General features: G+C 40.4%; 1 protein-coding gene and 1 long non-coding RNA gene across 11 annotated transcripts in view; one reads left to right on the top strand and one right to left on the bottom strand.

Annotated features, from left to right (window-relative positions):
• LOC308485947 overlaps positions 1-27,721 on the top strand; it is a 33,841-nt gene that overhangs the window by 5,243 nt on the left and 877 nt on the right. For 3 of the 7 annotated variants that reach the window (XR_013990884.1, XR_013990885.1, XR_013990886.1), the window contains 5 exons: positions 1,103-1,217; positions 5,485-5,556; positions 7,016-7,106; positions 24,049-24,131; positions 27,134-27,205. This is a non-coding gene — a long non-coding RNA (uncharacterized lncRNA). Of the gene's footprint in view, positions 1-1,102; positions 1,218-5,484; positions 5,557-7,015; positions 7,107-12,883; positions 13,264-14,211; positions 14,254-24,048; positions 24,132-27,133; positions 27,206-27,721 lie in introns of those variants that run through there. The other 4 variants (XR_013990882.1, XR_013990883.1, XR_013990887.1 and 1 more) reach the window with 3 other exon arrangements.
• Positions 305-26,877, bottom strand: ASB5 (ankyrin repeat and SOCS box containing 5). 4 transcript variants are annotated; one of them, XM_081022167.1, is made up of 7 exons: positions 26,551-26,877; positions 8,641-8,720; positions 7,294-7,401; positions 6,790-6,940; positions 6,558-6,692; positions 2,962-3,153; positions 305-1,215 (listed from the first exon to the last, which is right to left on the bottom strand). In XM_081022167.1, the coding sequence occupies exons 1-7, from the start codon at positions 26,744-26,746 to the stop codon at positions 1,088-1,090; spliced, it is 990 nt and encodes a 329-aa protein (XP_080878293.1). In that variant the 5' UTR covers positions 26,747-26,877; the 3' UTR covers positions 305-1,087. The 4 variants fall into 4 exon arrangements, with proteins under 4 accessions (XP_080878293.1, XP_080878296.1, XP_080878294.1 ...); XM_081022170.1 differs by lacking the exon at positions 26,551-26,877 and adding an exon at positions 20,259-20,458; XM_081022168.1 differs by lacking the exon at positions 26,551-26,877 and adding an exon at positions 17,677-18,052.

Genomic DNA, 27,721 nt, shown 5'->3' with positions numbered 1-27,721 from the left:
GTCTCATGTTTGCAAAATAATACTTTTTTTTTACAGTTAAATAATGAATGCCATTGATAGGTATAAGTCCTTCACTGCCCCTCAACAACACCCTAAGTGTCTGTGAGAGAGGGAGAATTTACACAAAATGAGTTTTAAATACCAGTCAATGTGATGAAACTTGTGCTGGAGTAGAAAGATTTGTATATTAAATAGTTCATGGTACAGTGCCTCATGTAACCAACAGAAAAGAAAGGGAACTTAATTCATAGTAGGTGTTCCTTATGAAGTGCTTAAGCAGGGACAGCAGAAAAAAAGACACCTGTTTTATGGTCTTTCAATATGTATATATATTTATAGAGTGCATCTAACACCCCATTGTTCTAGATACACACAGAACAAGACACCTTGAACCAGAATATAACAAAACCAAACAATAATTCATCTGTGCCAGTGAACAAAAGATCTTAAACACATGTACAGGTCTTGAGCATTGCACAACACTCACTTACACAACATTCTGTGAGAGTTTTTGGGTTACAGTACACCTTCATTGCCACTCCAGCCTCCAGTCCACTGAAAAGGCTGTTGCTCCTGACAACTGCAGTTCCCATCTTCTTCTCTAGCTTCATCCCCCCTCCTCCAATGAATGAAGAGTAGAGCAGATCCTTAGAGAGCAACAGCATTTAAACGGGCAAACTCCCTTAGCAATAATACACAGGGGGTTGGGAAATGCTGTAACTGACCCCGGAATCCCTGCATATTCCTGCACATCCGCTGTGTGAGGAACAGTCCCCACAAAAGCCCCTAAAGGAAGATAAAATTAAATGAAGTGGCTGATCAGTGAACATTATATTAAAGTGTACAGCAAATTTCAAGAGTATAAGCAAATTCTATTTTATTTAATTATATTAGCCCCTCTCCATCAGGTTGCTCAAGGAATCCCAAATATCACTGGATTATAATGTAGCTTCAGTTGTGAGATATATATTAGTAAGTAAATGTTGGTTTATGCCCTCCCTTCCCCATCTCAACAGTTTTTCACATAAAACATATAGTAAAATACTTGGCTGCTTTTTTTTCAAGTTTTGAAAAATTAGTCACTACTTTATCTATACTGCAGGAACTCTTTCAACATGGTTGGCAACTGGAGCTGCGGTATAAGATGCAACCTGGCTTTTCCTATGTAGTTTCGGATACGTAGCCGACACAGTTGGCAAAGAGAACATGGAGTAGCTGTAAGTAGATAAAAAGAAAAAGAAATTGTGGCAATTCACTACTTCAATAATTTGCAATGTGTTAATTATATTACAACCTACAATGGAAGCCTTTGGGAACCTGGTATCCTCCAGATATTTTGACTTAAAATTCTCAACAGCCCCAGGCCGGGGATGATGGGAGCTGCAATCAAAAAATCTGGAGGTGACCAGGTTGACAAAAGTTGTTCTGTGGTATGCTCAAACTCACAGTTGACTAGCATAACATTAAAAAACATAAATATTTCAACTGAATATTTGAAGTGCCCTCCGTTTTTACCAACATATGTTTTGTCATTTTGCAGTACAGTTTTTTATAAAAAGCACTGAGGTATTTAATTAAGTAATCATATAAGGTACTTGAATGTGAAAGTTCAGCAGCACACTTAAAATGTCTTGTAACAGAAGAGTCAGTTCCATGAGAGGAAAAGAATGGCAGTTTTTCCATGAAATGAAAATCTGAGACTTATCCGAGACCTAAAAAATGTCCTAGACATGAAAACCACTCTAGTTCAGAGCTGGTCAAGGTAGCCCAGTATCAATGTGACTACAGGAAGAAGTTAAGAAGCTGTCTCATCTCAAATCAAATGTGTTGCTCTCCCCTTGGCAACAGACAGCACCAAAATAGAGGGGAAAATAAAAAATGAGTCTCTGAAGAATTCACCCAAAGCTCAGTAGCAGTGGGGAAAGAGAAGAAGGAACCTTTCTTCACCAGACAAGACGCCTGTCAATGTTAACAAGTGTTTAGCAGAACTTCCTTCTCCATTTTCTTGGAACCATTCTTTCCCTCAAAAAATGGATAGGGAAATTCTGTTTTCACAGGGAAGGGATTTCTATGCAATTTTTCATAGAGTGGGAGTTGGCTCGCCTTGCTGGAGAATAACAAATAAATTTATTTCCTCTGAGCTTCTAGTTAATGCATGTGTTACTACAAACCACATGAGGGCACTGTTACTTCCTAGTAGACTCTTTCTAAGATAACTTCCCCTCTAAAAGCTGAGCCATTTTGCTTCTCTCCCAACTTGTTAAGACAATATGTCTGCTCTCTCTTGGTCATCTCTACTTCCTGCATAAATAAAGCCTTTGAACTCCAGAAATGGTAAGTGATCTTTCCAATCTATTTCCCCAAGCTGCAAACTCTCCTAACATATCTTACTTACAGAGGAGGTAGTTGAGGGTCTTTTGTTAAAACCGTATAAAAGAAGCTATGGTCAGCAACCAAGTGAGCCTCTGTAACCCCCACAGCAGTTCTCAGTATCTCTGCAGCTTCTTGACTCCGAATGGGAGGGAACTTCAGTTTGGTTCACATTTAAAGGCAAACCTTTCACAGGTGCCATAGGAGGTACTGGTGGGCACCTCCCACTTGTGGGTGCTACTTTGGCAATGCCTGTCTTACAGATGTGAAGATGTTTTACTATGGATGCAATTATTCAGGAGGAGCTTATCACTTCCCTCCTCATCCTTGATTAGATTGGAAATGTCCCCCCAATGCAGGTATATCTTTTCAATCGCTGTGGGGGTGGGATTTCTGTTCCAATCATGTTTTTCAAAATGGGGGATATCACTGTCCCTTCAAATTTATGGCAATTAATTTTATTCGGTTTCTTGCTGTCATTTGCTCTGGTACTCACTGTTTCCAGAAATTATACATAGCTCTCCCCTAAAAGTGCCAAATCCAAATTTTCAAGTCATGGTTACTACTCTGATGTAAACATATCCCCTTTACCTTCTTGTAGAAGCAATACTGTTTCCACCAGACTCCGTGGAGTAGCTACATCTACAGGTCGTTCAAACTCTGTATTTTTGGCATTTATGTCTGCCCCAAACTCAAGAAGTACATTTGCTATTTCAGCACTAGACTGCTTTGCAGCTGCATGTAGTGGAGTTTCCAAAAACTTTCCTTTCTGTACATTAGCACCTATAGATTTAGAACAGGAAAAATAGGAATATATATTAATTAATGATGAATTTATATTAATTAAATCAAAGCCAAATCACAGTGTCTAAATTCTTGTTCTCAAAAATTAGATTATTATTCTAAACACTGGAACCAAATACTTTATATAAAAGTATTGCTAAGCCTGTCAACAATTTTCTTAGTTTTGTTGTATATTCCCTGTATCTGTTAAGGATAATGGATTGTAGTGTATACTTAGCTAGGGATGAGTAAAACCCTCCAGAAATTATTTGGGAGTAATCATGAAGATTAATGACTGGCAAAAGGTACTCCAAGTAAGTAGCATAGCAGATATATTTTGTGCTAACTGTGGTTTTGGAATTGCCTTCAAGTTTAGATCCTTGTATAACACATGACAATAATCCAATACTGGCACAAATAATTCTGGATTATTTTGGACAGGCCATATCTGGTGCACCAGCTTTAGCTGTCTAAAGCAGGCATAGGCAACCTCGGCCCTCCAGATGTTTTGGGACTACAATTCCCATCATCCCTGACCACTGGTCCTGTTAGCTAGGGATCATGGGAGTTGTAGTCCCAAAACATCTGGAGGGCCAAGGTTGCCTATGCCTGGTCTAAAGGTGCTTTGTGCCACCAAGGCTATTTAAATTTGCATAGAAAGCACCAGATCTAAAGGCATTCTCATACTTTGAAACTAATGCTTCAGAAGGGAGTATGAGCCTACCCAGAACAGGCCAAACACCCTCACCAAGTCTTTGTCCTGTCAGGATTGAATTTCAGTTTATTGGCAGTCATCCAATCCATTACCATTCCCAGGCACCCTTTCACATGAAATCTGATTATACAAAGTTGGCAGGGATATCAACTGCTTGAGACAATAGGCTATGGAATTAAAGTGCTATTTTATTTGTGTTAAGAGAAAATTGTTTCCAAGGCTCAATAAAAAATAACATTACTCTAAACAGTGCTTAGTCCTCATTTGTTTATAATCTCTTTCGGTTTTATGCCCCGAGTTGAAGACAAGTTGGCAATGACCTGGGAGTGGGCTACAAGAATAATTAAGAGTCTGGAAGGCAAGGTGAGAAAGGGGATACCACAGGTTTACTTTCAGCTATGTGATGTGGATGCTGATGTTGTCATCCTCACATAATAAAAGATCAGTGTGACTTCTGAGATTTGCTGAAGATGGAACTCAATCTTTAAATGAATGCAAAGCTGAATTGTCATCATTTGAAATATCCTATATAGTTCATATAATGCAGGCTAGTTATGGATATTGTATATTCCTATTCCTAGAGAATTTTAAATTAATTGGATCTAGATTAACATCTTCATCTTAAAACCAGGTTGGTTAAAAGAAATACAATGTAAGTACAGTAAGTGAGAAGAAGGAGTAAATGACACTTAATGTAATTATTGTGGGTGCTTTATGATTTTGGCGAAACAAATTTTTACTAATCGTCTTGGTTCAGTTGGAATTCTATACATGACCCAAAATTATATGTATAATTTGACTCTGCTAGACCATAAGCGTATCCTTGTGATGGACAAGGAAAGGCCCAGTCTGTGTATGAGTCAACAATAATTCCAGCACATGCTAGTCATAAGCAAGAGGTTGCGCCATGACCCATTTAATTCCAGAATCCAGTATCTAATCTAATGCAACATACCCTTAATTCAGCAAAAAAGCAAACAAAATCTACTGAGAATAAATGATTATCAGCTGGAAAGCATAACATGTCCTAATTAAATTAACTAATCCTTTTGCCCATCTGGAGAAATCCAAGTCCATTCTCTTTTTTACAAGGTGGAGGCACATTGTTAACAAACTGAGGTCATCGGGGCAAGAATATTCCATTTACATTTCTTAAGAATGTCAACGCTCACCCCCCCTTTTGTCAACAGGAAATGTAGCCTTGGATGGATGTCCTAAGAATTGTTCACTCATGTATTTTGCTACTAAACGGTAGTCAACAAGTCCAGGCCCTATGTGAAAACCTCCTTTTGCATTCAGGGTTTGGCAGTAATAATATTCCCCCCCCCCCCCATAACTGGGTGCACATGGCATCCCCCAACTTGTTCATTTTATTGGGAGGCTGCTCCACATCAATATTTTCTAAAATGCACTACTCCTGTCCTGGTATGTAGAAGTGTGCTGTTTCTTTCATTCATTTAGGCTTTAACTAGGTTGTGTCCTTACCTCTACCTGCTCCATGCTTCCTTGTCTCCAATCCATGTTTGTTAGTTTGTTTTTGGAATTAGTCAGGACCCTTTACAGAGAGGTACCAGCCACTATCTTACTAAAGGGGAATGTTTTGCTATCTTTAACAGGGTTCCTTCTTGTCATAACAAGAATTCCAGAAGCTGGAGCATTACCATCTTATTCCTTTCTCACTGGGACAGGTAACAACAACAATCTCAACCTTAGCACTCTTCTCTGTGACTTGTATTTCCTCCAGCCTATCTCCAACCTGGCTCTCATGAGACAAAAAACCTGCTATTTTACATATGCAGTTGTACCTTGGTTTTCAAACAGCTTAGTTCTCGAATGTTTTGGCTCCTGAACGCCGCAAACCCGGAAGTGACTGTTCCTGTTTGCAAACTATTTTTGGAAGCGGAATGTCTGACGGGGCTACTGTGGCTTCTGATTGGCTGCAAGAGCTTTCTGCAGCCAATCAGAAGGCACAATTTAGTTTTCGAACGTTTTGTAATTCAAACAGATTTCCAGAATGGATTCTGTTTGAGTTCCAAGGTATGACTGTAACCTTTTCTAATCCCTGGGACTTTCTCTTTCCACATAGCAAGGCTGTGTCTTTAAACACTGTTAGATGAATCTCTATTCCTTTCCTTCTGTCTCTGTAATATCAATTAAGTAAATGTTCCAGGCAACATATGGCTGGGCTCACATGTTTATGCATTATTAACCTATTATTTTCTGTACTTTTCTGTAGTGGCATTTCAAGTCACAAAGCTGCTTTTGCTGCTATTTATTTGTTTTACATTGGCATGTTGTCATCTTTACACCTTTACTCATTTTAAAATAAACCGTGGTGTGCCTATTGTTGGCTCCTCAGAGAGAGCAGACTAGGATGGTCCATACTAAATCCCTCAAATTTTACAAGGTTATAAAAGTCAATGTAATTTTGTCTATGCACACACAGTCATCTCCAGTAAATATCTCAAGATAGATGACCTCAAGATTATCCTTTTAGGAAAATGCATGTGTTAGGATATGTGTACATTTGAATGTTTACACTTGCACCCTAGCAGATAAGTTAGCAAAACAAGGTGGTCAGATCAAATGTACTAGTTCATTCATAGCAATATAATACACTATGCATTACAATGAAACTCTGGTCCAGTTTAAGAAGCAAAGTAAAAATATATTAATTAACCTTATGTACCTGAATGCAGAAGCTTGTGTACACATTGTTTCTGCTGTGAAATGCAAGCCACGTATAGAGGTGTTCCCAGGTGAGGAATATCTTGGTCAACATCTATGCCCCGAGAGATCAGCAGTTCTAGACAGTCACTATGACCTAGTGAAAAGAGAGTGCAATTCATCTCTCAAACTAAGAATTGGATTTATAATGCCTGATGTAGTTTTTGATTCATTCAGCTAGTCTCTTTTCTTACCTCTGCTAGCTGCTTCGTGAGTTGGAGAAGGGAGGCATGTCTCCCACTGAGCTTTGGCACCATACTCCAGTAGAAGCTCTACACAAGATGCACTTCCTCTTGAACATGCATTGAATAAGGGTGTCACTCCATCAATTGTTGTAGCATTCACCTAAAGTATTGGATATTGCTATGAGTAGAACTAAAATACTTGTTTACATATTATATTTCTGCTTTGGGAATATAGGTTGTCTTCCCCCGTCCTCCCCCTCTCAATCAATGGAAAATCAGGAGAATGAAAGAGCTGGCAACATGCAGATGATAAGAAAGGAACAGAGGTAGGAAACTTGTATACCACCTTGTAACGATGTTTAGTAAAATTTGCCATTGAAAGCATCGAATGCCACCTGAGAGTCTTCCAGCCACAATTTATAGTACATTGATATCAGTGCAAGGTCTACAGCAGGCTATTCTTATGTTCTTACATACAGAAGAAAAGTATTTTATTTAGAAAATAATACTTGCATTTGCTCCTGCTTCAAGAAGAATTCTTGCACATCCTACATGATCTCCTAGGCATGCTTCATGTAGTGGAGTCACTTGATCAATGGTCAGAGCATTTACATTGTATCCCTAAACAGGAAAAGAACTAACAGCTGTAAGCCAGTTTGTCCAAGTGACAGAATATTACAGTGGTGCCCCGCAAGACGAATGCCTCGCAAGATGAAAAACCCGCTAGACGAAAGGGTTTTCCGTTTTTCGATGCGCTTCGCAGGATGAATTTCCCTATGGGCTTGCTTCGCAAGACGAAAATGTCTTGCGAGTCTTGAGATTTTTTTCGCTCCCCCCCCTTTTCTAAGCCGCTAAGCCGCTAATAGCCTTTTAGCCTCTAAGCCGCTAAGCCTTTAATAGCTGCTAAACCGCTAATAGCGCTAATCCGCTAATAGGGTTGCTTCGCAAGATGAAAAAACCGCTAGACGAAGAGACTCGCGGAACGGATTAATTTCGTCTTGTGAGGCACCACTGTATAGGCAAAATATACTTTACTTAGCCAGCATAAGGTCTAAAATCAAAGGGTGAAATCTAATTGGTGCCCCCTCATGCTCACAGAAGGGTTTTTGACCCAGCAGACACTTCCATTAGCAATTTTTACACCTTCCACCCAGTTCTGGGGTTCAACAGCTCTAATTTTGGGTGGATTCTGGAGTCTGCAAATATTGCCTCCCCTCTCCTTCCATTCGTAAAGTCCATCAAAATATTTTTTAAGTTTTTAAATTGTTAATCCAAACAAATGTTTTAGAGAAAACAGTGTTATAAACTGACTGGAGTAGTTACAGTAACTTTCCTGGCTTGGGATGGCTTGGGAAGCTGCATGCTATGAAGTTGCCTCTTTTTCTGGCAAATACCCCTACATACGTAATCATGAAGGTGATTGTGGAATACAACCTAAATCCCACACAGATTAATCATTAATTTCAATGGATATATTCTGAGTAGGACTAACGGTAAATACCACCTGATATAGTTGGCACTCCATGTGGATTGATGGCATTAGGATCTATGTAAATAAAAAGGGAAGGATTATTTCCACCTGCAATCTCAGCAGCTGGGAGATGTGGTTTATGTCTTTGACCCATATGCTCATGCTAAATTAATTCTATTGGTGGAAGAAGTGGGTTGATAGTGGGATTTATACATTAGAGCAGTTAATAAGATTGGATGGAGATTTTTTTGTCATTTACAATTTTGCTGTTTAGCTATCTCTTACCTGCTAGTTCAGAATGTCAGTAATTTTCATATTAAAACACTGGATTGTAACAAAGAATGGGGGAGGGGAAACGTACTGTGATTGAAATACTTTAACATTTTTACCTGTGCAATCAAAGTTTTCAGAGAAAGGAGGCGTCCCTGACTTGCTGCATCATGCAGTGGTGAGCGATCTGCCCAAGAACCTGTGGAACAATAAATACCACCATATAGTTTAAATTACAAAAATGGGTATGTTTTAATTCATATAAAATAATAAACTGATGATCAATTTTATGTTTAGACAACCCCAATCCTACATAATTCCTATTTAAATATAAACCCCATCCTTCAGTTTAAATATTAAATTAATTATTTTGTAAATGTAGAAAAAGATGATAAAGTAAAAAAAAATTCACACGATCCCACCTGAAAATAGGGAACAGGATCTGGCCACTTCCTTCACCACCAACCCATAGGCCACTTTGACCATGATGTTGGGTGACCCAGCTTCAAAAGGAAAGAAATGAGAGTGCACTCAGTGTCCACTCCCAATTCTTTCCTTTCCTCCTTTGCAACCAGAATGCAAAAGAAGATCCCTTCCAAAAGGCGCTTCCAGTCAGCACAACTCCTGTTGGGATCAGCTGCACTTGGGAGTTCTGGGGTTTGCAAACCCATTTTTGGCAGAGTTCTCAAGTGAGGCATCCTGAGTGGAAGCAATCCTAGGGATTTGCAATTGGTGCCAAACGTAAAAGGCACCAAATGCAAGCCTCACTTGCAAAGGAAGCTAAATCTAATTTCCCCTATCCCTAGCGCACAGTTAATTGAGAACAAGTCTTATTGAGATCAATGGTACTTTCTTGAGTGTTAACACATTAGAATGGAAATGCAAGTTGACTAGTCAGAAGGTGGCTTGAAATATCTATAATCCAGTGTTGCTTCCAGACGGAGATTGCAACTCTTTGCTCTGCCTTGCAGAAATAGTGCTTTGTTTTGCAGTTCTAGGATGCTGCAGAAAGTAAGTAATTTCAACAGCAAAATGTAGGGTCCACCTTAATATAGGACCCAAATATGGTATTCATATGATGATAACAAAAAAATTGCCAAAAGTTAACATGAGAACTCTGGTGACCACCCATTGCATTGAACAGGTCTCTTCTGAGGTACATGGGTGTCCTGGTACAATTTTTGAAAGTTATCCTAAATCCACATTTAGTTTATGCTAGAAAAGCAATCAGCACTTTAAAAATCCTAATCAATATGTATATCTGACAACCACAAAACAAGAAGAAAATGTTGCTCTTCTTGTGACAAATTATTAGTGGCTGCTGTTTACAATCACACTGACGCATCCTCACTGCAGAGAATTCCTCTCTCTCTTGTGCCAATTTGTTTTACTGCCAAACTGAGCTGCCGCCCTAAGACTTTGTTAAGAGCTGCTGCACTGGGAAATGGTAGCAAGCATATAAAGTACCTTATTAACATCTCTCTAGCATTTCGAACTTTGGATAAGGAAAAGATCCCAGATGCTAACTTCACAGATTTTTTAAAAAATCTGAATCCAGCATTGCAGTTGCAGTTCTACAAATCATATTTATTCTAATCTGTGCTACATCTGCTATCTAATACTGTGCCTCTTTTTACATGTGTTCACTTGTGCTATGCAGAAAAATGTCTGCACATTTCATTGCTGCAGTGACGCAATTTTATTTTTCCCATGGTGCTGGAAAATACCAAGTCCTGCTTTGCACCAAGCATTCAGGGTATCTCTGCCCACTACTGTCCACATCAGGGTATACATTGCAACATTCCATGGGTGAAAATGGAAACACACTTCTGTACATGTTAACATCCCTATTTCTGTTTAAGAGGGTGTTTTGTCTTAAACTGGATCTAGAACAGTGGAAGGAAATCAGTGCCCCCCCAAAGGTTATTGGAGTGCCTACTTCCAAAATTTCCAGACAGCATGATCAGTGATTAGGGTTGATGGGTGTTGACGTCCTGCAACATCTTAAGGGCCACCCTTAAAGATTCCTCACCCCTGTTATTATCTGTACAGGTGGTTTGGAAGGAAGTAGTCCACTGGAGTTTTGCGTCTCTGTGTATACATATGTATAAATGCACTAGTCAAGAAGCATCTCCCTCCCTCCAAGACAGCTAACTTCTAAAGATTATTACGGAAATGATAATGAAACCTGAAGTGCTCTTGAGCACACTAATAACATTTTTAAAAGCCACTCTCAAAGGGAAAAATAGGGTCATTGGGTTTCCTTCCTGGCTAGGTTGAAGTGTATGAAACTCAGCAACTTGTCTTGGCTGGTAGTGACTTTTTGTGATTGGGTCTACTGCAGACAGACTTGTAGATTGTAATAAGACTACTGGTATACACTATGTATATTTATTTTAGAGAATTGTTGCATGTTTTTCAGTGACCTTCTGCTCTCATAGCTTTCCCATTTTTTGTAATGGAGATGGGATTGGGTACCCAGCTGTCTCAAATAAAAAATATACCTTTTAGAAAGGCAGTTGCAAAAATACTCTTTATTCAAAAACAATCTCCCTATGATTCTTTTCTCTCTGACTGAAGTGCAAACTACTTCAAGTTATATTTAGACTCTGCATTCCAAGCCAGCTGGTATCTAATTTACTGGAGTATACAGTTCTGTAATACTGCAGAGATAAGGCTAAGAATTATAACGAACAGTCAAGTACAAAGAATGATTTAGAAATGTATACAGTACCTAAATCTCCATCTCCCCATGGCATTTCCAGCCAATCGCAATTATAAATCCGGCTCATGTTAAACAAGGAAATAAAACTCTTCCTTTTGCTGCTGCCTATTAATACACTTCAGCCATTTTAGAAGGAGCTCTGCACTCATTATAATATGAACTTTCACCTGTAAAGCCTCTGCAGTAAACAGATATCCAAAGCCCTGAGTTTAGGAATAAGCCAGCTTTCGTTGCTCCATAAAAACACAGTACATGAAATAATTCATAGTTTAAATATAATAATGCATAGTTTAAATAAAGTATAATTGTTGTTTCATTTTATAATAGATAACTTGATGTAGAATTGGGTCTGGATTCAAATCAAAACATCCACTATAAATTGGTCAGGTGGTTTTCAGGAAGGCAATTTCTTAGCTTCAGCTCAATAGGAAGAATTGTAATCTGCCTCACAGGATTGTTGTGGGAGCAAATGTAATAAAAGCTGCAAGTCATTTTACAAGTTAAACGTGTAATAAAAAAAATCATTTTCATTATGAATATGGATTGTTTCCAGTGGGTCTGAATCAAAAATCAAATGAAGCTTTGTCTAATAAATTATGCCAAACATAGCCTATACGAGCTGTTTCCTGTCATATCCATATATATTTATATATAATAAAAAGTTTAACTACATGACCCCTATATTTAAAGTTATAAGACAATTAGTCCACATTTGGCAAAAGTTATAAGACAATTAGCACACATTTGGCAAAAGCAGGTATTGTGGAAGACCTAAGTTAATATACTATAGGATTATATGGTTCTCTTTCATTAGCCATGCTAGAAGGAAAGCCCAACATGTAAGATCAGCTTTTATTTATTTTATTTATTTCATATTTATGTGAAATTTATATAGTTTGATTGTAAAAAAATCTCAAAGTGGTTTACAAAAAAAAACAACGAAAAAATTCAATAAGAAGAATTAACAACAATAAATCAAGACTTTAGAAAGGTTAAAGTAACAATAAACTAAAAACAGATTAAAACCTGCAACAACGTTCTAAATATCTGGGTAGGCTTATCTAAACAAAAATATTTTTAGAGGGCCCTTTTCAAAGGCGCCTGCCTGATTTCAATAGGCATGGAGTTCCAAAGTGTAGGTGCTGCCACACTAAAAGATTGAGTTCTTCCAAATGTGAAAATCGGTATTATGTGGCACTTGTAACAGTGCCAGTTCTGCTGATCGAAGCAGTCGTATAGGTGCATATGGGATCTTGTCTGCAGAGACATTCCATCTCCATTTACTCTGATACAAGATGGGATTTTGTAGACATGGCCTGTTTACCCCCTGCTGCAGTTGTCCTCAGAAATGTGGGTGAATGATTGGCGGCCCAGCAGGAACTGTGTGAGGATGTTGATGCTTCCTTAAGGTGAGAGGGCTGCTAAGCTTAATGGACCCAGAAGTGATGGGTAAGGAATTTGTAAGGGAAGGCTATGGGGACAAAAATACCTAAGAATTGAGAGAAACAGAAATATTTTTTCCTCGTTAGCAAGTATTTGCCCATCTGCAGCAGGGAGAGCAGGGGCTGTATTAATTCAGTGGTAGAGTCCTTGCTTTGTGGACAGAAAGTCTCAAATTCAGTCCCTGGCATTTTCAGGCAGGACAGGGAAGGAGTCTGATACCCTGGAGAGCTACTGCCTTTGAGTGTACGTAGTAGACTATCCAGAACTAGATGGAAGACTGCAAGGCTGTTTCCTGTTCCCATACACCTTTCCACCATTCAGGAGCCATGTTAAAGTTATTGCACAATGCTCATTATAATCCCAGCATGTGAAATTCTAATCAAAATGTCCCAAATTAAAGATATACCACATGATTATGAATATCTCCTCTCATCTTTCATTTTCACCATGACAACAGACATGCTCTAGCAAAGAGAAGTACTTTTAAAACCAATTTATTTCTGTTGGAGAGAGACAAGCACATGCTTGCCTTTTCCAACAAAATCAGTAGGAATTGGCGTCGTATATATCTTATACAGAGCTTTAAAACAGTACCCTACAGTAATTAATTTGAAAGCGAAAGGAGCTTGAGAGATCTAGAAAATGTAAACTATATTGTACAAGATATATAGTGCATAAAGGTATACAGGTCTATTCAGAAGCCAGGCCTAATGGGACTTATTTCTAGAAACTGCAGCCTAAATGTGCATTGAAATACTTGCAAGTAATCAGATAAATAGCACCATTGCTATTTTAATATTTATTATGTATGATTATAATAGATAATTGGTTCTATGAATATCCTAATGCTCACATGCCAATCTTTCCACTGACACATGCCAATCCATTTAGGTTTTTTGGATCTGCCACCTTAACCATGAGCAATAAAGCCAAGCTCCACAGGATGTGACAGATCTTTAGTCATATCTCTCATCGTTTCTATTCTTAACTTAAAATACTGGCTGAGGGCTCGAATTTGAATTTGAGCAATGGTACTGAAGGAGTGATGCTTAAACTTTCTGCACAGTTTTCTCAACCTAAATTGCACCCCATTGAGTGGCTATTAGTTTTGTTGCAAAAGAAAAATGCAGGGACTTCTATCTGCCACCCTGTAAAGTTTTGGGAGATGGGAGATCAGGAAATCCAGACTAGGAGGATGATTGAATCCTGTTTTCTCAATGCTGCTGCTCCAGGACATCAGCTAGTGTTTAAAGATTTGTTGGGAGATATGATGGCCATGAATCTCTGGTGTCTCATGTATTTTGACCCACTGAAGTGGGCTGGTTAATGGATTTATACAGAAACAAACTTGTAATCTGTCTCCAATCAAATTCAAAGCTATAATAATGTCTTCTAAAGATTCAAATTCTACCCTTTAACAAAATGGCAGTTATATTAATAGCAAATGATATCTGCAACGCTCATTGTTTAAACTGACAAGTTTTAAGTGACATACCTGTATCATTCCTCTTCCTCTGACTAGAAGTATTAGCTTGATCTACTCCGTGAAGCACTGAAAAGCTAAGTATGTTCAATTGAGATTTATTTACATTGGAGGGATTTAAGCATGTGTTTAAGTGAACAGTATAAGTCAATGGTGCTTAAAAGTAATTTGTGTCATATAACCATATAAATGCTGGACTGCAAGAAGATCAGACCTCTCCATTCTGAAGGAAATCAGCCCTGAGTGCTCACTGGAAGGACAGATCCTGAAGCTGAGGCTCCAATACTTTGGCCACCTCATGAGAAGAGAAGACTCCCTGGAAAAGACCCTGATGTTGGGAAAGATGGAGGGCACAAGGAGAAGGGGACAACAGAGGACAAAATGGTTGGATAGTGTTCTCGAAGCTACCAACAAGAGTTTGACTAAACTGCGGGAGGCAGTGGAAGACAGAAGTGGCTGGCGTGCTCTGGTCCATGGGGTCACGAAGAGTCGGACACGACTAAACAACAACAACGTTAGTACAAACAGGTATAGAGGTTGGATCGACTTAAAAGGGCGTGGGCTACTGAAAAGAGACCCAATTTTCAGCAAGAACGACGTTCAGCTGTGCCTGCTGATACAACAGACGCACGGGGAAAGTGAATGGCATGGGAGGGTTGGGGGAGGGGGAAAATATCACGAGAGAGAGGGTTAAATTGCCCCTTCTACAGTACTGCAGGCGGGTGGCGCTGTGGTCTAAACCACTGAGCACTGGTGGAGGAAGAGGAGTGCGGGGGGGCACCCTGCCCCTGGCAGCGTGATCCCGGCAGGGTGCCATTGTGGCTGCCCCCCCACCAGTGCTGGGCGCCACGCCCCCGCAGGCAGTGTGCCACGCCCCTACAGGCAGTGTGCCCCACCCCCAGGATGCGCTCCAGCCCCCGCCTGCTCTCCGCCCCCCCCCCCGATGCCGGAGCATGAAGCTCCACCACTTCCACTGAGTCTTTTGGGCTTTCCAGTCAGAAGGTCGGCGGTTTGAATCCCCGGGACAGAGTGAGCTCCCGTTTCTCGGTCCCAGCTCCCACCAACCTAGCAGTTCGAAAGCATGCCAAAAAAGAGGGGAGCAAGTAGATAAATAGGTACTGCTCTGGCGGGAAGGTAAACGGCGTTTCCGTGTACTGCTCTGGTTTCAGTGTTCCATTGCGTCAGAAGCGGCTTAGTCATGCTGGCCACATGACCCAGAAAAACTATCTGCGGACAAACACTGGCTCCCTCGGCCTGCGACTGGACTTAACTGTCCGGGGTCCTTTACCTTTTTCTTACAGTACTGCTGTTTAGGTCTATTTCCTACTCCTCCTACATAAATTTCTTTCAAAAGGAGTCTAACACCAAGGTATTCCGACAGCATTCATATGTCACATGCTCTGATCCCACAGTCTATGTGGTTTGGATCAGGATTTTGTTCTGTGCACACAACTCCCTCCTCCTCTGACACCTCCAGCCTAATGTAGCACATTCTGGCTTGTCAAAACAGATTCTTATTGATGTCTGAACTAGCAAACTAGAGGTGATTCCTCCAAACGAAGATTGTCAATTGTATTTTGCAAACTTGGCTTGGTGAGGAAATGGGAAGGAAGGAGGCATGTTCTTCTTCCCAGTGCTCCAGACAACAACTGGAGGGTTGAAGTATGTGGTATCTGAAAGCAGCCACTGTGCATTACATACCAAAGGGTCTGCTCTGAGTGTGACTAACATTGGATTTTGCCTGGTGCCTTAAAATGATCATCTTAATATGAGTTTCAGATTATTAAACTCCAGAATGCAAAATGTTATTGAATCTGACCTTTTGAATCTGGTAATGCATCAACTACAAGAATTAGGCTTGTTTGTTTATTTTAAACCTATATTATCTTACATAGATATCCTCTTATAGATAATATATCCCATCTGTTGGAAAAGGCTTGGCACTCACTGGATGTTTGTAGAGCACTAAAGGTGTATATTGCTAGGATAAAATACATAAACACCCTGTTTATATCTATGCAGGGGGAAAGTCTCACCCACTTTGCCTAGATGGATCCGAGTGTGTATCAATATGATACTCTTAAATTACCCCATCCAGTTAATTTAACACCCCATTCTACCACGTCTGCAGCAACCGCAGCCGCCTTTTCTACAAATTGCTCCATTGTTAGAAAAATGTAGGGCAGCTACCTGGGCTTCTCCTAACACGTTCACGAGGCATTGCAAAATGGACTTATTTGCCTCTGTGGAGGCTGCCTTTGGCAGTTTTCCAACAGGCGTTTATGCCTTAATTTGCTGCAGTTGAGACCTGCTCCAACTGGGAAAGCTGTGGTATGTCCCAGCCTAGTGGCCTCATGATAAATAGTGTGACTGGCACTTCCCTGTACCTGTGGATAGTAGTGCCACAAGTCATGGGGGCATTGCAGTGTTAGAGGATGGAAAGCTACCACTGGTGGTAAAAAGCAGAATGCACCCACTGGATCCAAAGACCCATAGATCCCTGACGTGCCTGATCCTAGGCTGGTGAAGGGGGAAATTGTGAAGTTACCTGCTCCCCACCTTCCACCATGGTTTGCACAATCTGATGGGGCTTCGGATGTGGGGATAGATCTGTCACAACATTCCTCCCTTCCCCTCAGACTCCAGGTAGGATTGTTCTGCCCATGACTAGTAACACCTGGGGGCAGGGAAATTGGCATGGAGGAAATGGGTAAAAACCTTCTCTGTGCCACAATCCAAATCTGAATCAGAGCCTCCATGGCAGCTGTTGTTTGTTTGGGGGGGGCGGTTCCAAGCCCAGAATTCTGGGTTGTGGTTAGTTAGCATCACATCTAGTTTGACCCTAAGCTGGAACCAAGTCTCTAATAAATGAATCTATATATTTCAATAATGATTCCAAAGTGGAACCCAATCCAGAAATAAACATACTCAGGTGGAGGGGACCCAGGTTTATTGATTTTTGGTAGCATATAAATGACAGGAACTTATAACAAATTTCACAGCTCCTTTCATAGTTATTGTAAACTTATTTTGTATGCATCACAGTGCTTCTGAATGCAAGTGCACACAGACAGATTATATAATATTAACTAATATCTGCAGTATTTGCATGTCACATGTAGTTCTTACAAGGTCTTCTGCCTTGTTTACCTCCCCATGTATATTTACAATTTACATATAAGGTCACTCCATCCCTTCAGATCTGTAAACAGTCCCTGGTACTTAGCAACACTGGCATTTGGTTTGCTGTATATTGAATGTGACTTCAACATCTGCAAAAGCATACCTCAGACAAAACATGCTGTAGCTAATTTCACACTAAAAGAAAACTAGATTAAAGCTGTGTCTATCTTTCTATTATAATACAATAGCACAAATTAATATTTACATTGAAATATTTAATTTAGGAATACAGTCACGATATAAAATTGATCTTGCAAAAATGGTTCACATTAGAAAATTCTGGAGCCTCCATCGGCTTGTTGAAATGATTGCTGTACTGACCTTGACTGGTGAGAATACCCCAGCTAGCTTTTCGTTTCGCAGAACACTCCCCTATGCATTCTAGGCTTCTCTTTGAGAGATTCTGTTTAGAGCAGCTCCTCTGAACCGCAGTGTTTGTGGACATGATTTTAACGTTGTCTTCCCTCCTGCCAAAGCCTGTGTGTCATTAATGCAGATGCTCTTCCCTCTGGAATGTCCACAAAGTGCTAACTGCTCTCGGCCTTCCTTGTCATTTTCTCACAAGCTGTCTGGTTGTACTTGCAGTAAAATAGCTACTACACCATCCTGCAATATTTACTAGCAGGACGGGCAGCTAGAGTGAGGGAAGGAAAGGATTGCATTGGCATGTTCTATTTATAAAACAAGAAAGAATCAGCTTAGCTGCAGCCTGGGTCTGTTTACACGAGTTAAAATGGAAGAGGGTGTTTGATTCCTCCCCCTCACTTACACTTGTCCTAGAAAGAAAGACTTCCCCAGTTATGTTGGTTCTCCATTTGTAAAGGGGGGGGCACAGTAGGGATCTGTCACCCAGAAATGTTTTGAAAGCAAACATAATAACAATTGTAAAGCATTTTGCAAATTAATTTATAAAGCAATTTTTGGCCATTTTGCAATGGGCAGAGTATTTTCAAGTTTTTACTGCAAAACTGAAATATTAATATTGTAATGGGCAAGGTTCTTAAGCAGGTGATTGTAACCAGATCTAGGTGCTTTTGGAGGAAACAGATTTTCTAGATCCTTCAATCGGGGTTTCAGCCGGGTTTCGGCACGGAAACTGCTTTGGTCACCCTATATGATAATCACTGCTGGGAGAGAGACAGGGGAAATGTGTCCCTATTAATTTTTTTTCGACCTCTCAGTGGCTTTTCATACCATTGACCATGTTATCCTTGTGGAGTTGCTGTCTGAGTTAGGGGTGAGTACCATCGCTTTGCGGTGGTTCTGGTCCTACGTGGATGGTTGTTTCCAGAGAGTGATGCTTGGGGAGTGCTCCTCAGCTCTGTGGAGCCTTCAATGTGGGGTTCCTCGGGGTTCAGTTTTATCCCCTATGCTCTTCAACATCTACATGAAACTGCTAAGTAAGCTTATCTCATGTGTTGGAGTACGTTGTCAGCAATATGCTGACATGTAGCTCTATTTCTCCTTTCCATCTGCAGGTGTGGCAGTGGATGTGCTAGACCTTTTCTTGCCTTGGTAATGGACTGGATGAAAGCCAACAAACTGAAGCTCAATTCACATAACACTGAGGCACTGTTAGTGGGCAGTTCCCTAGACTGGATGGAAAGGAGGTTGCATGCTCTAGAGGGGGTTACACTCCCTGTCAACGAGTGAAGCTTAGGGGTACTCCTGGATCCTTTGCTGTCTTTTGAGGTTCAGGTGGCCTCAGTGGCACAGAGCTTAAGAAGGTGGCCCAGTTGTGACCCTATCTGGACTGGGGCAGCCTAACTTCTGTCATCTATGCTCTGGTAACCTCTAAGTTATAACGCATATACGTGGAGCTACATCTGAAGATTCTTCAGAAACTTCGGCTGGTGCAGAATTTGGTGGTTAGGTTGCTGATTAATATTTTGGCCTTTTAAACGTTTTGGGGGGCGTTATTGGTTTGCTTTTATTTTTGTTTTATTATGTATTTCGTGTTCTCTTTTTGGGTTGTGAGCCACCCTGTGATCTTCAGATGAAGGGCAGTATACACATTTAATAAATAATATTAATAACAACATTGTGAGATATAATAATGTTGATGATTTTATTATTTATACTCTGCCCATCTGGCTGCGTTTCCCCAGCCACAATTTATGGGGGAAAGGACTAAGCATTAGTAACAGTTGTAAAGAGCTATTAAACTACCTTCTCGTGTGTTGACCCAAACAGGAGCATAAACTGTAAATGTTAGTAAACCAGAGCAAATACTCTTTTGGCATGGCACTAAATAACCCCCTTGTAGTGCTGGAAGAAAATCTTCATGAACAAGCAAACAGAAGAGACTAATCTGGGATAAAGTTACAACACAGATTAACCAGAGTAATGATCTTATTACAGTAGTGGTATCCCCAGTAAAAGAAGCTTACTTATCTTGTGGCCCTGTTTAACTAACTTAAGCTTTTCTAGGTGCCAATGCATTTATGATTCCGGCCATAAATGTTAGCAAATCTAGTGTTGTCTAAAGGATGGATTAATGTGGGGAGTGGGACACTTGCACCTGGGGGCCAAATCACATATCTTGAACCTTTACATCAGGCATAGGCAAACTTGGCTCTCCAGATGTTTTGGGGACTACAACACCCATCATCCCTGACCACTGGTCCTTTTCGCTAGGGATGATGGGAGTTGTAGTCCCAAAACATCTGGAGGACCAAGTTTGCCTATGCCTGCTTTACATCTTCTCCCCTTTCTAGCCCCTCTCACAGCCCCCCTTTTCTCTGGCCTCATTCTCCTTGCTGCTTTTTTCAACCAGATTTTTTTTTATGGCGTATTTTTTTCATTCATTTTAAATTCTGCATACGTGTGCAGGAACATCCTTATTCTGGGAGACAGAAAAGCTGGAAGTATTTGATGAGAAAGGCATTCAAAAGTCCACTTACCTTTTCTGGTGGGTGGCATTTCAGCCAGGCATCGGGCTCTGCAGTGATCCGGCTGGGGGCAGAGATCGGCCCCCTCATTGTCACTGCCCAGCTATGTCACCAGCGCTGGGTGGGGCTCTGTCCAGGGGCAGCCCCGCTGACGAATCAGTGCTAGCTGTAGGCGTGGCCACAGGAAATTTAAACTGCGGCACAGCCAGGCGCCATTCAAGTCATAGGACTCCCCCTATTGGTGCTTTACCCTTAGCTGGTCTCCCGGCAGATGGGCAGGAGTCAATATATAGTCTGGCTTCACCCAATGCTTAAGGCCAAACCACTCACATCTATAACTGATAAAGTTGTGGCCTATTCAAACCCATAAACCCAAATCCACTTGTCTGTGTGTTTATTTATCCACTAGGGAACTGCGGGTCATGGGGCCTTGGCACGCAATCACTGATATGGCTCATGCCATACTTTAGACCACTCTCCTTCCCTGTTGTGAGTGGTGGTGAGTGTCAGGTTGATTGTTTTGCTACTCATTTGCTCTGGATTTTATTGGGGAGGGGGAGAATAAAAATGATGGACAGTAAAGTCCAAAAGGAACAACTGGGCTAGCCCATTCAGCTTCATTGAACCAGTCAACCTCTTGCCACATGCCTGCTCTCTGTCTTAGTTGGATGGTTTCGCAGATCCAGCCCCTATCTTAGCGCACAGATCCTCAGACCTCCTATATGAATGAAAGGAGCCATCTCACCTAACTACTGCTGAACAAAGCAGCAACAGCTACCAGATACAGACTATGGGGAAATGAGAGAGAGTGAGTGTACATGTGAAAGAGAGATTATGGTCTGTCTGTGAGACAGAATGGATGAATGAAAGGGAGGATGCAAACCTGCATGGGAAAAAGAAGGAAAGAGATCTGCTTTGCATAGATTTTGAGTCCTTTGCCATAATCTGAAAAACGATCAGAAAGTATCTCCGCTTCTGTGTTTTCTAGAAGGCAATCTTAATTTTTAACAATGTAAGTGCATTGTGGGTGCGGTTTAATGTGAACATTAGATTCATCTGTTTGAGTTATAAATGGAATTTTAGTTTTTCCTTTGTGACACCGTTGGAGTCTGGATTGTGTAAGAATGATATGTGATGATGGCTTGATATCATGGATGAATGTACTGTTTGGTGGCAGGGGACAAGTAAACACATGGAACAGGTCTATACCTAGATTACACAGTGTTTTCACTTGCCTTCTGCCCATAAGTACAGGGCTCTACCCCAGCTACTGGCCTTTGAGACTGCCAGCAGGAACCTGATTTGCATATTGCCAAAAAGAGGAAATATATCACCTGAAAAAGGACAATAGTAAATATTTGCTTGTGTTTTTCATATGCTAATTTGTATTTATAGATGCAGATTCAGAATTACTTAATATAATTTTAAAAGAAATACAATTCATCTCACTATAATGAGAAAGACTGACTAGGTGGCCTGTCTGTTCAGTCTGCTGTCCAGGTGCTAATTGTTGATAGGGAACTTCAGGGTTCCTACTTTCCCTTATGGTTATTTACTGTTAAACTGGTCTTGGACCAGAAAACCTTCAGAGAGAAGACTGCCCTCTGTAAAGTATGGCACATAGTAGCTGCTTTACCTGTCAGGCTTTGCCCCTAGGACCCTCCCAGGTACTAAAACGTTGTCTTTCAGGAATTGATGGCCCTAGACACTACACAGTCCAAAGGCCTTGACCCTCTATGCAGCATATGCAATAGAATCCATGCCTACAAAAATGCCCAGTGAGTCAGAGTAAGGAAGGGAGAAAGCAGTCCTGCATGAATACTACATAAGGGATGCACATATTAAGAGATTTTATGGCTTTATTCACAAGTTCAAGATCTTGACAAGGGAAAGTCCACTTCAAATGGGGAAAGTGGTAACCTCAACCATCTATATGAATGCAACTAACTCATTATACCTCAACAAATCTCTTTTTTTAAAGATATTTTTATTGAAATTTTCAGTTATACATTTCCCACCATTAAATACCCACCATTATAATAATACATTCATTGACTTATCTTCTTCTCTTTCCGTGGTTTCTTTTCTTTTCATGGTTAATTTTCCCATTATTACTGCATATTCTATTACAACCATTACAACCATTTAATTCCATCCCTATTTTCATATTACCTCATCTTTTTATACTGTTGAATTTACCTTAATACTGCTAGCATTTTCACTTGTTTACAATTATTTCCCAAATATTCTACCAAGATTTTCCATTCCTCTTTGTAGACTTAATCTTCTTGTTCTCTTATTCTGCTGGTTAGGCCTGCTAACCCTGCTTATTCCATCATTTTAAGTTGCCATTGCTCCTTCTTAGGGACCTCTCCCACCCTCCATTTTTGGGCTAACAAAATCTGAGCTGCTGTAGTTGCATACATAATTTTTTCTCTCCTGACTTCTGGGAACCTCCATCTGCATCATTCCTAAAAGGAATGCTTCTGGGTTTGGGGGGATGTTATTTTAAACCATTTTTTCATCTCATTATACTATCTCAACAAATCTCTGCATATTAATCATTTGGTGGACATGTTTTTTAAGAAAAAAGCTCATGTAAAACCACAGTGCTCAGCTGTTGACTACACAGCTTAAGAAAAATAAAATGCTAAACCCTGCTGTTTTTATGTGTTGGGTACCGTGTGCCATATTCCTTTCATGACCACTAGAGCTCTATTATACCTAGAAAGCTAGGATGTTCCTATATAGTTTTTATTAATAGAACTATGATCTATCTGGAATGTGAGCTGAGAAAACATCTTGTACTATTTTTCCTCGCCCAACAACTGCTGTTGAGTGACATTATCAGTTGCAATTGTTAAACAGGGTAGTAGGAAAACATTACTTATCATTCCTAACGGTATGAATGCCATCAACCTCTTCAGATAACACATCAAGAAATATGAGCTTCTATGGAATTTCCAGAACTTATGGGGACAATTCATAGGTATGACCAGTGGCGTAGCGTGGGTTGTCAGCACCCGGGGCAAGGCAAGTAATTTGTGCCCCCTAACCCGGTAGGGACAGAGAGCTGCGAGTGCGAGCGCCCCCCCCAGATGTTGCGGCCGGTGCAGCCGGCCCCCCCTGCACCCCCCACGCTACGCCACTGGGTATGACTAATAAAGGAGATGGGTGATGTAGGTTGCAACCCTGTGTACCTGGGTATAAGTCTTGTTGAACTCAATGAGGTTTACCTTCTGAGGAAATCAACCTTGGCTTAGGAAGGGGGGGGGGTCCCTGCCATCAACCCACAATTTCTAGTGTGGGTTTATATCACAGCATTTATACATTACTCAGAAGTAACCCCTGCTAAATTCCATGGGGATGGCTCCTTTGATACATTCACATAAGGTCATTGTTGTGGAGAGTCATCAGCCACTGTAGTATGGGAGTTCTATCTCCACTCTGCACAAAAGGTATATATTTTGACATGCAATAGTAAATGACCATTTTGCGCACGTTCAAAGCACATATGACCATGCACATGCGCACCGCCGCGAACCCGGAAGTGGCAGGAAAAGTGTGCATAATGGGGTAGGCTTAAACACGCTCTGCCACCACGCATAATGATCTGGAATACAACCCCCATGCAAATCAGGGATTGTTGCCTATATCTGCAGACCCCCAACTCCCAGCCTAGGGAGTCATTCCAGGAGAATGCCCAGTGCAGAGGTTCCCCATGCATGTACTAGAAAGAGGAAAATAACATAACACTTTTTCCCTACCTCGCAAATAATAATATCTATAATCTTAATTGCAGCTGGAGTGTTGTTTGGAAGAACTGCACTTAGATCCTTGCAACAATTCAACCAACTTGCCCTCTATTGTGTCCAAAGCAATGTTGTAAGTATTGCCTAAAATAAGGATGATTCATTCTGTTGAGAGTGTATTTTGAACCACAAGGGAGACAGAAACCTTCAGAATAACCTGGGGGGAAATTCCTTCCTGATTTGATAATGCTGTTGGGAATGTATCTAACTTCTAGCCATTCATTTCTATCAAAGGAAATACTCTTAGCACTTTAACACATACCCATCCCATCTAATTTCCTAATGCTAGTTGTTGCTATATTTTATGTCTAGAATCTCTTCCAGTCGCTCCAAGCGAGTGTTTTTGGAATGATTCCCATGAAGACATGCATTAGAATTAGCCATTGTGTCAGCCATTCCCATAGGCTGGCACTGGAAAACGCTTTTCCATAAAACTAAACTTGGATGACCAGCTTCCATACAATATGTATTCTTAGTAGGATGCATTTCAGAAGCACTCCATTGGAAGCAAACATGTGGCAATGTCCCCTCAGAGAAAGAGAAAATACTCAATTACAGGGAAATGAAGTATAATATAGCTCATTAAATAGTATCCCATCTGCATTCAGCTCAGTTATAAAACAGTATGAGGCTTATGTTCTGGGTTGTTGTTTTTCTGGTAGCTTACTTACCAATATTTGATAATTACCCTGTTTAATGATATACAACACCTTAAAATCTGATATGATGAAGGGTGGTATAAAAATGTTTTAAATAAATAAATGGAAAACTTTCTTCAAATCTCTAGCTGTCATTTCCTGTTAAGAGCATTTTTAAACATTTGATATTTAAATTGACTTATATTTACCTTAGTTTATATTGCAAACCTATTTTAGTAGAACTACATTGCATTTAAATGCACTGCAATAACAATATTTACACATGGAACAAATACAAGAGAGGCTCATGGATGTATTAGTGTCGTGGATGGAGACATTCTGCACCCCTGCATATACTCAGGAGGAAATACACCACATTGAAAAGTAACTTCTTTCTTTAAACATAGTATTTGGGATCATGATAGCTGGGACAACAACCTGTGAGTTGGCATTAAACCATTCCCAATTGATAATTAAACATCACAAGCAGTTTGTAGGGAGGAGGCAGTTGCAGGCACTGGCAGAGGAAGAGGAGTGTGGGGGGAGCGCACCGCCCCGCCCCTGGCAGTGCGATCCCGGTAGGGTGTCATAGTGACTGCCCCCCCCGCATGTGCTGGGTGCCATCCCCTCGCAGCCGGTGTGCCACACCCCCAGGGCGCGTGCCACGCCCCTGGGATGCACACCAGCCCCGCCCTGCCCTGCCTGCTCTCCGTCCCCTGGTGCCGGAGCATGAAGCTCTGCCACTGGTTGCAGGATTATGTTAATAATTTGCTGGGTCAAGGGATGCCAAATGATTACTTCTGGCCTTGCCGCCAGATAAGAATCTTTCCTGGACTTGGACAATCCTTGGCACCAGCAACACCTCTGGCTCCTGCAATATCATGGGCAGAACCCGAAATCTTTAAACCTGGCTGCACCAAAGAATCAAGTGATCATAAATCTCATAATGTAAAATCTCATACCCTTTTGTTTAGAACTGATGGCCTCCTTTGACACACATACTTCTGGGATTTTGAGTATAAAGAACTCAAAGCTGACTAACAACACACAAATGCTGCAGTGCAGCCGCCCCTTACTCATATAGACCGCAATTGCATATTACTTAGGAGTGAATTGCTGAATGCTGAGGCCTAAGAAAAGCGAGCTCTATATATGCTTAGCTTATGACATATATATACGCTTTTGAACACATTTACAAAAAATATCGCATCTTCATAATATAAATGTTTGAAATTTTATAAACCAGATGAAAAATGGATTTTACTACTATCTTCAAAAATATTAAGAATCAGGTTCCACTCTATATTATAGTTTTGCATTAAAAGTTGGATAGTGTTATGGCACAAATAATCTTGGTAAACAAGGAGCTGTAGTTACCCTATGGAAGCATTATGAATGTCAGCCAGTACTTTATAGGCATTTTCCTTCCTCCATTTGATAAAAACAGAACCATAGCAAACGAAGATTAATTTCACAATTTTAATTTACTAATTTACCATTTTACTCATGTTAGATTGAATCTGCTTTAAAAGTAATCATAAGACAGCCTATAGCTCAGTTGGTAGAACATGAAACTTTTAATCTCAGGGTAATGGGTTCAAGCCCCATGTTGGGCGACAGATTCCTGCATTGCAAGGGCTGGACTAGACAACTCTCGTGGTCCCTTCCAACTTTACAGTTCTGATTCTATGAAATACTATTCAATGTGAAAATAAAGTGGGAAAATCTGGTCAGTAACAGGTTGCCTAAAGATTATGGAAAATTACAGATTAGTTTGCTTAAAGAAAAGACTTATAAAAGTTAGCAGCTCAGTAACAAGAAATGACAAAGGTGATAAAGGAAACAAAAGCGTACCTTGTTCTTGAGGAAGTCCATAAAACTCAGCAGCTATTCTTGCTGCCTCTTTACGGTTCCCTTTTACAATATAGAAATGGCTGAGTATTGCGAGGCTGATTTTCACAAAAAGCTTAAAGCAGAAAAGTGAAAGTATCGTAAAGTAGACATTGGATAGTTGTTGGGCAAAAGGACGATTTTCCTCTACGACAGTCATTGCTGCACAAGAGGCTTTGTCAGTGTTTAGATACAGCTCCAAAATATGTCGGGAAGATAGAATGGCTCCAGCCAGACACTCCTAGGGAACAGCTGGTGCTGAGGAAAGAAAATATCAGCTGGTCATGATGCTTGCAGCTCAAAATATGGGGATTATTTATACTGTACATAGCACTGAGTTCACTTGAGCTCCTGCTAGCGTGATGGTATTTCAGCTGGAGAACACATATAAACAGTTTCAAACACTTTGAATATGACACTCCATACTAAAACAGTAGCTTCGTTCCACAGCTCACATATCTATTGTGTATAATCACATCAGTTTTGCATCTGAAGAATAGTTGTCAAACGGTATGATTTACAACTTGTTCCTTGTTTTACTCCACAGTTTTAACCACCTGCTGTCAATCTAAAAGAAGATTGTCACCCTCCCTCAAAACGTGATAAACACACATACACACTTTTGTTGGATCTTTTATTATAGCGATGTTCTTACATTTTCTCAACATATTTATTTTAAAAGGATGAGTTCTGTTTAATTAGAATGAAATCGAAAGCCAAGCCAGGAAAAAGGGCTTGGTGTGTTAACTAGGCTATGCCTAGGACAGATCCCTGAAAGGGAAGGAAGCTGATGCAATTTTGGAGACATTTGTCTATGCCTGTTATAATGAATGTTGTTTAACAATTTGGATGTATGTTTAAACACCAGTGGCTTTGCTTGAAATACCATTTAATATGAGCTTGTGCGACTAAGGCTGTGTTTCAGATTTCTACTAATGGACACATTCTCAAATACTAATATAGTCTTGAAAGCAGAGGTGTCACCAAGTTCTTTGACACAAACGCATGATACAAATTTGTATATGCAGATGTGTGTGTATGTGTGTGTGTATATATATGCAAATTTAAGCAGACTTTCAAAGAGAAAGCTGCCCTGCAGGGAAATTGATTGTGTGTTTGTTTTTTGTTTTTTAAA

The sequence above is a fragment of the Podarcis pityusensis genome, assembly GCF_964106645.2.
Source record: "Podarcis pityusensis genome assembly, chromosome: 9".
Classification (NCBI taxonomy): Eukaryota; Metazoa; Chordata; class Lepidosauria; order Squamata; family Lacertidae; genus Podarcis; species Podarcis pityusensis.
Note: the sequence above shows the minus strand (reverse complement) of the source record. Positions and strands in the feature narration are given on the sequence as shown.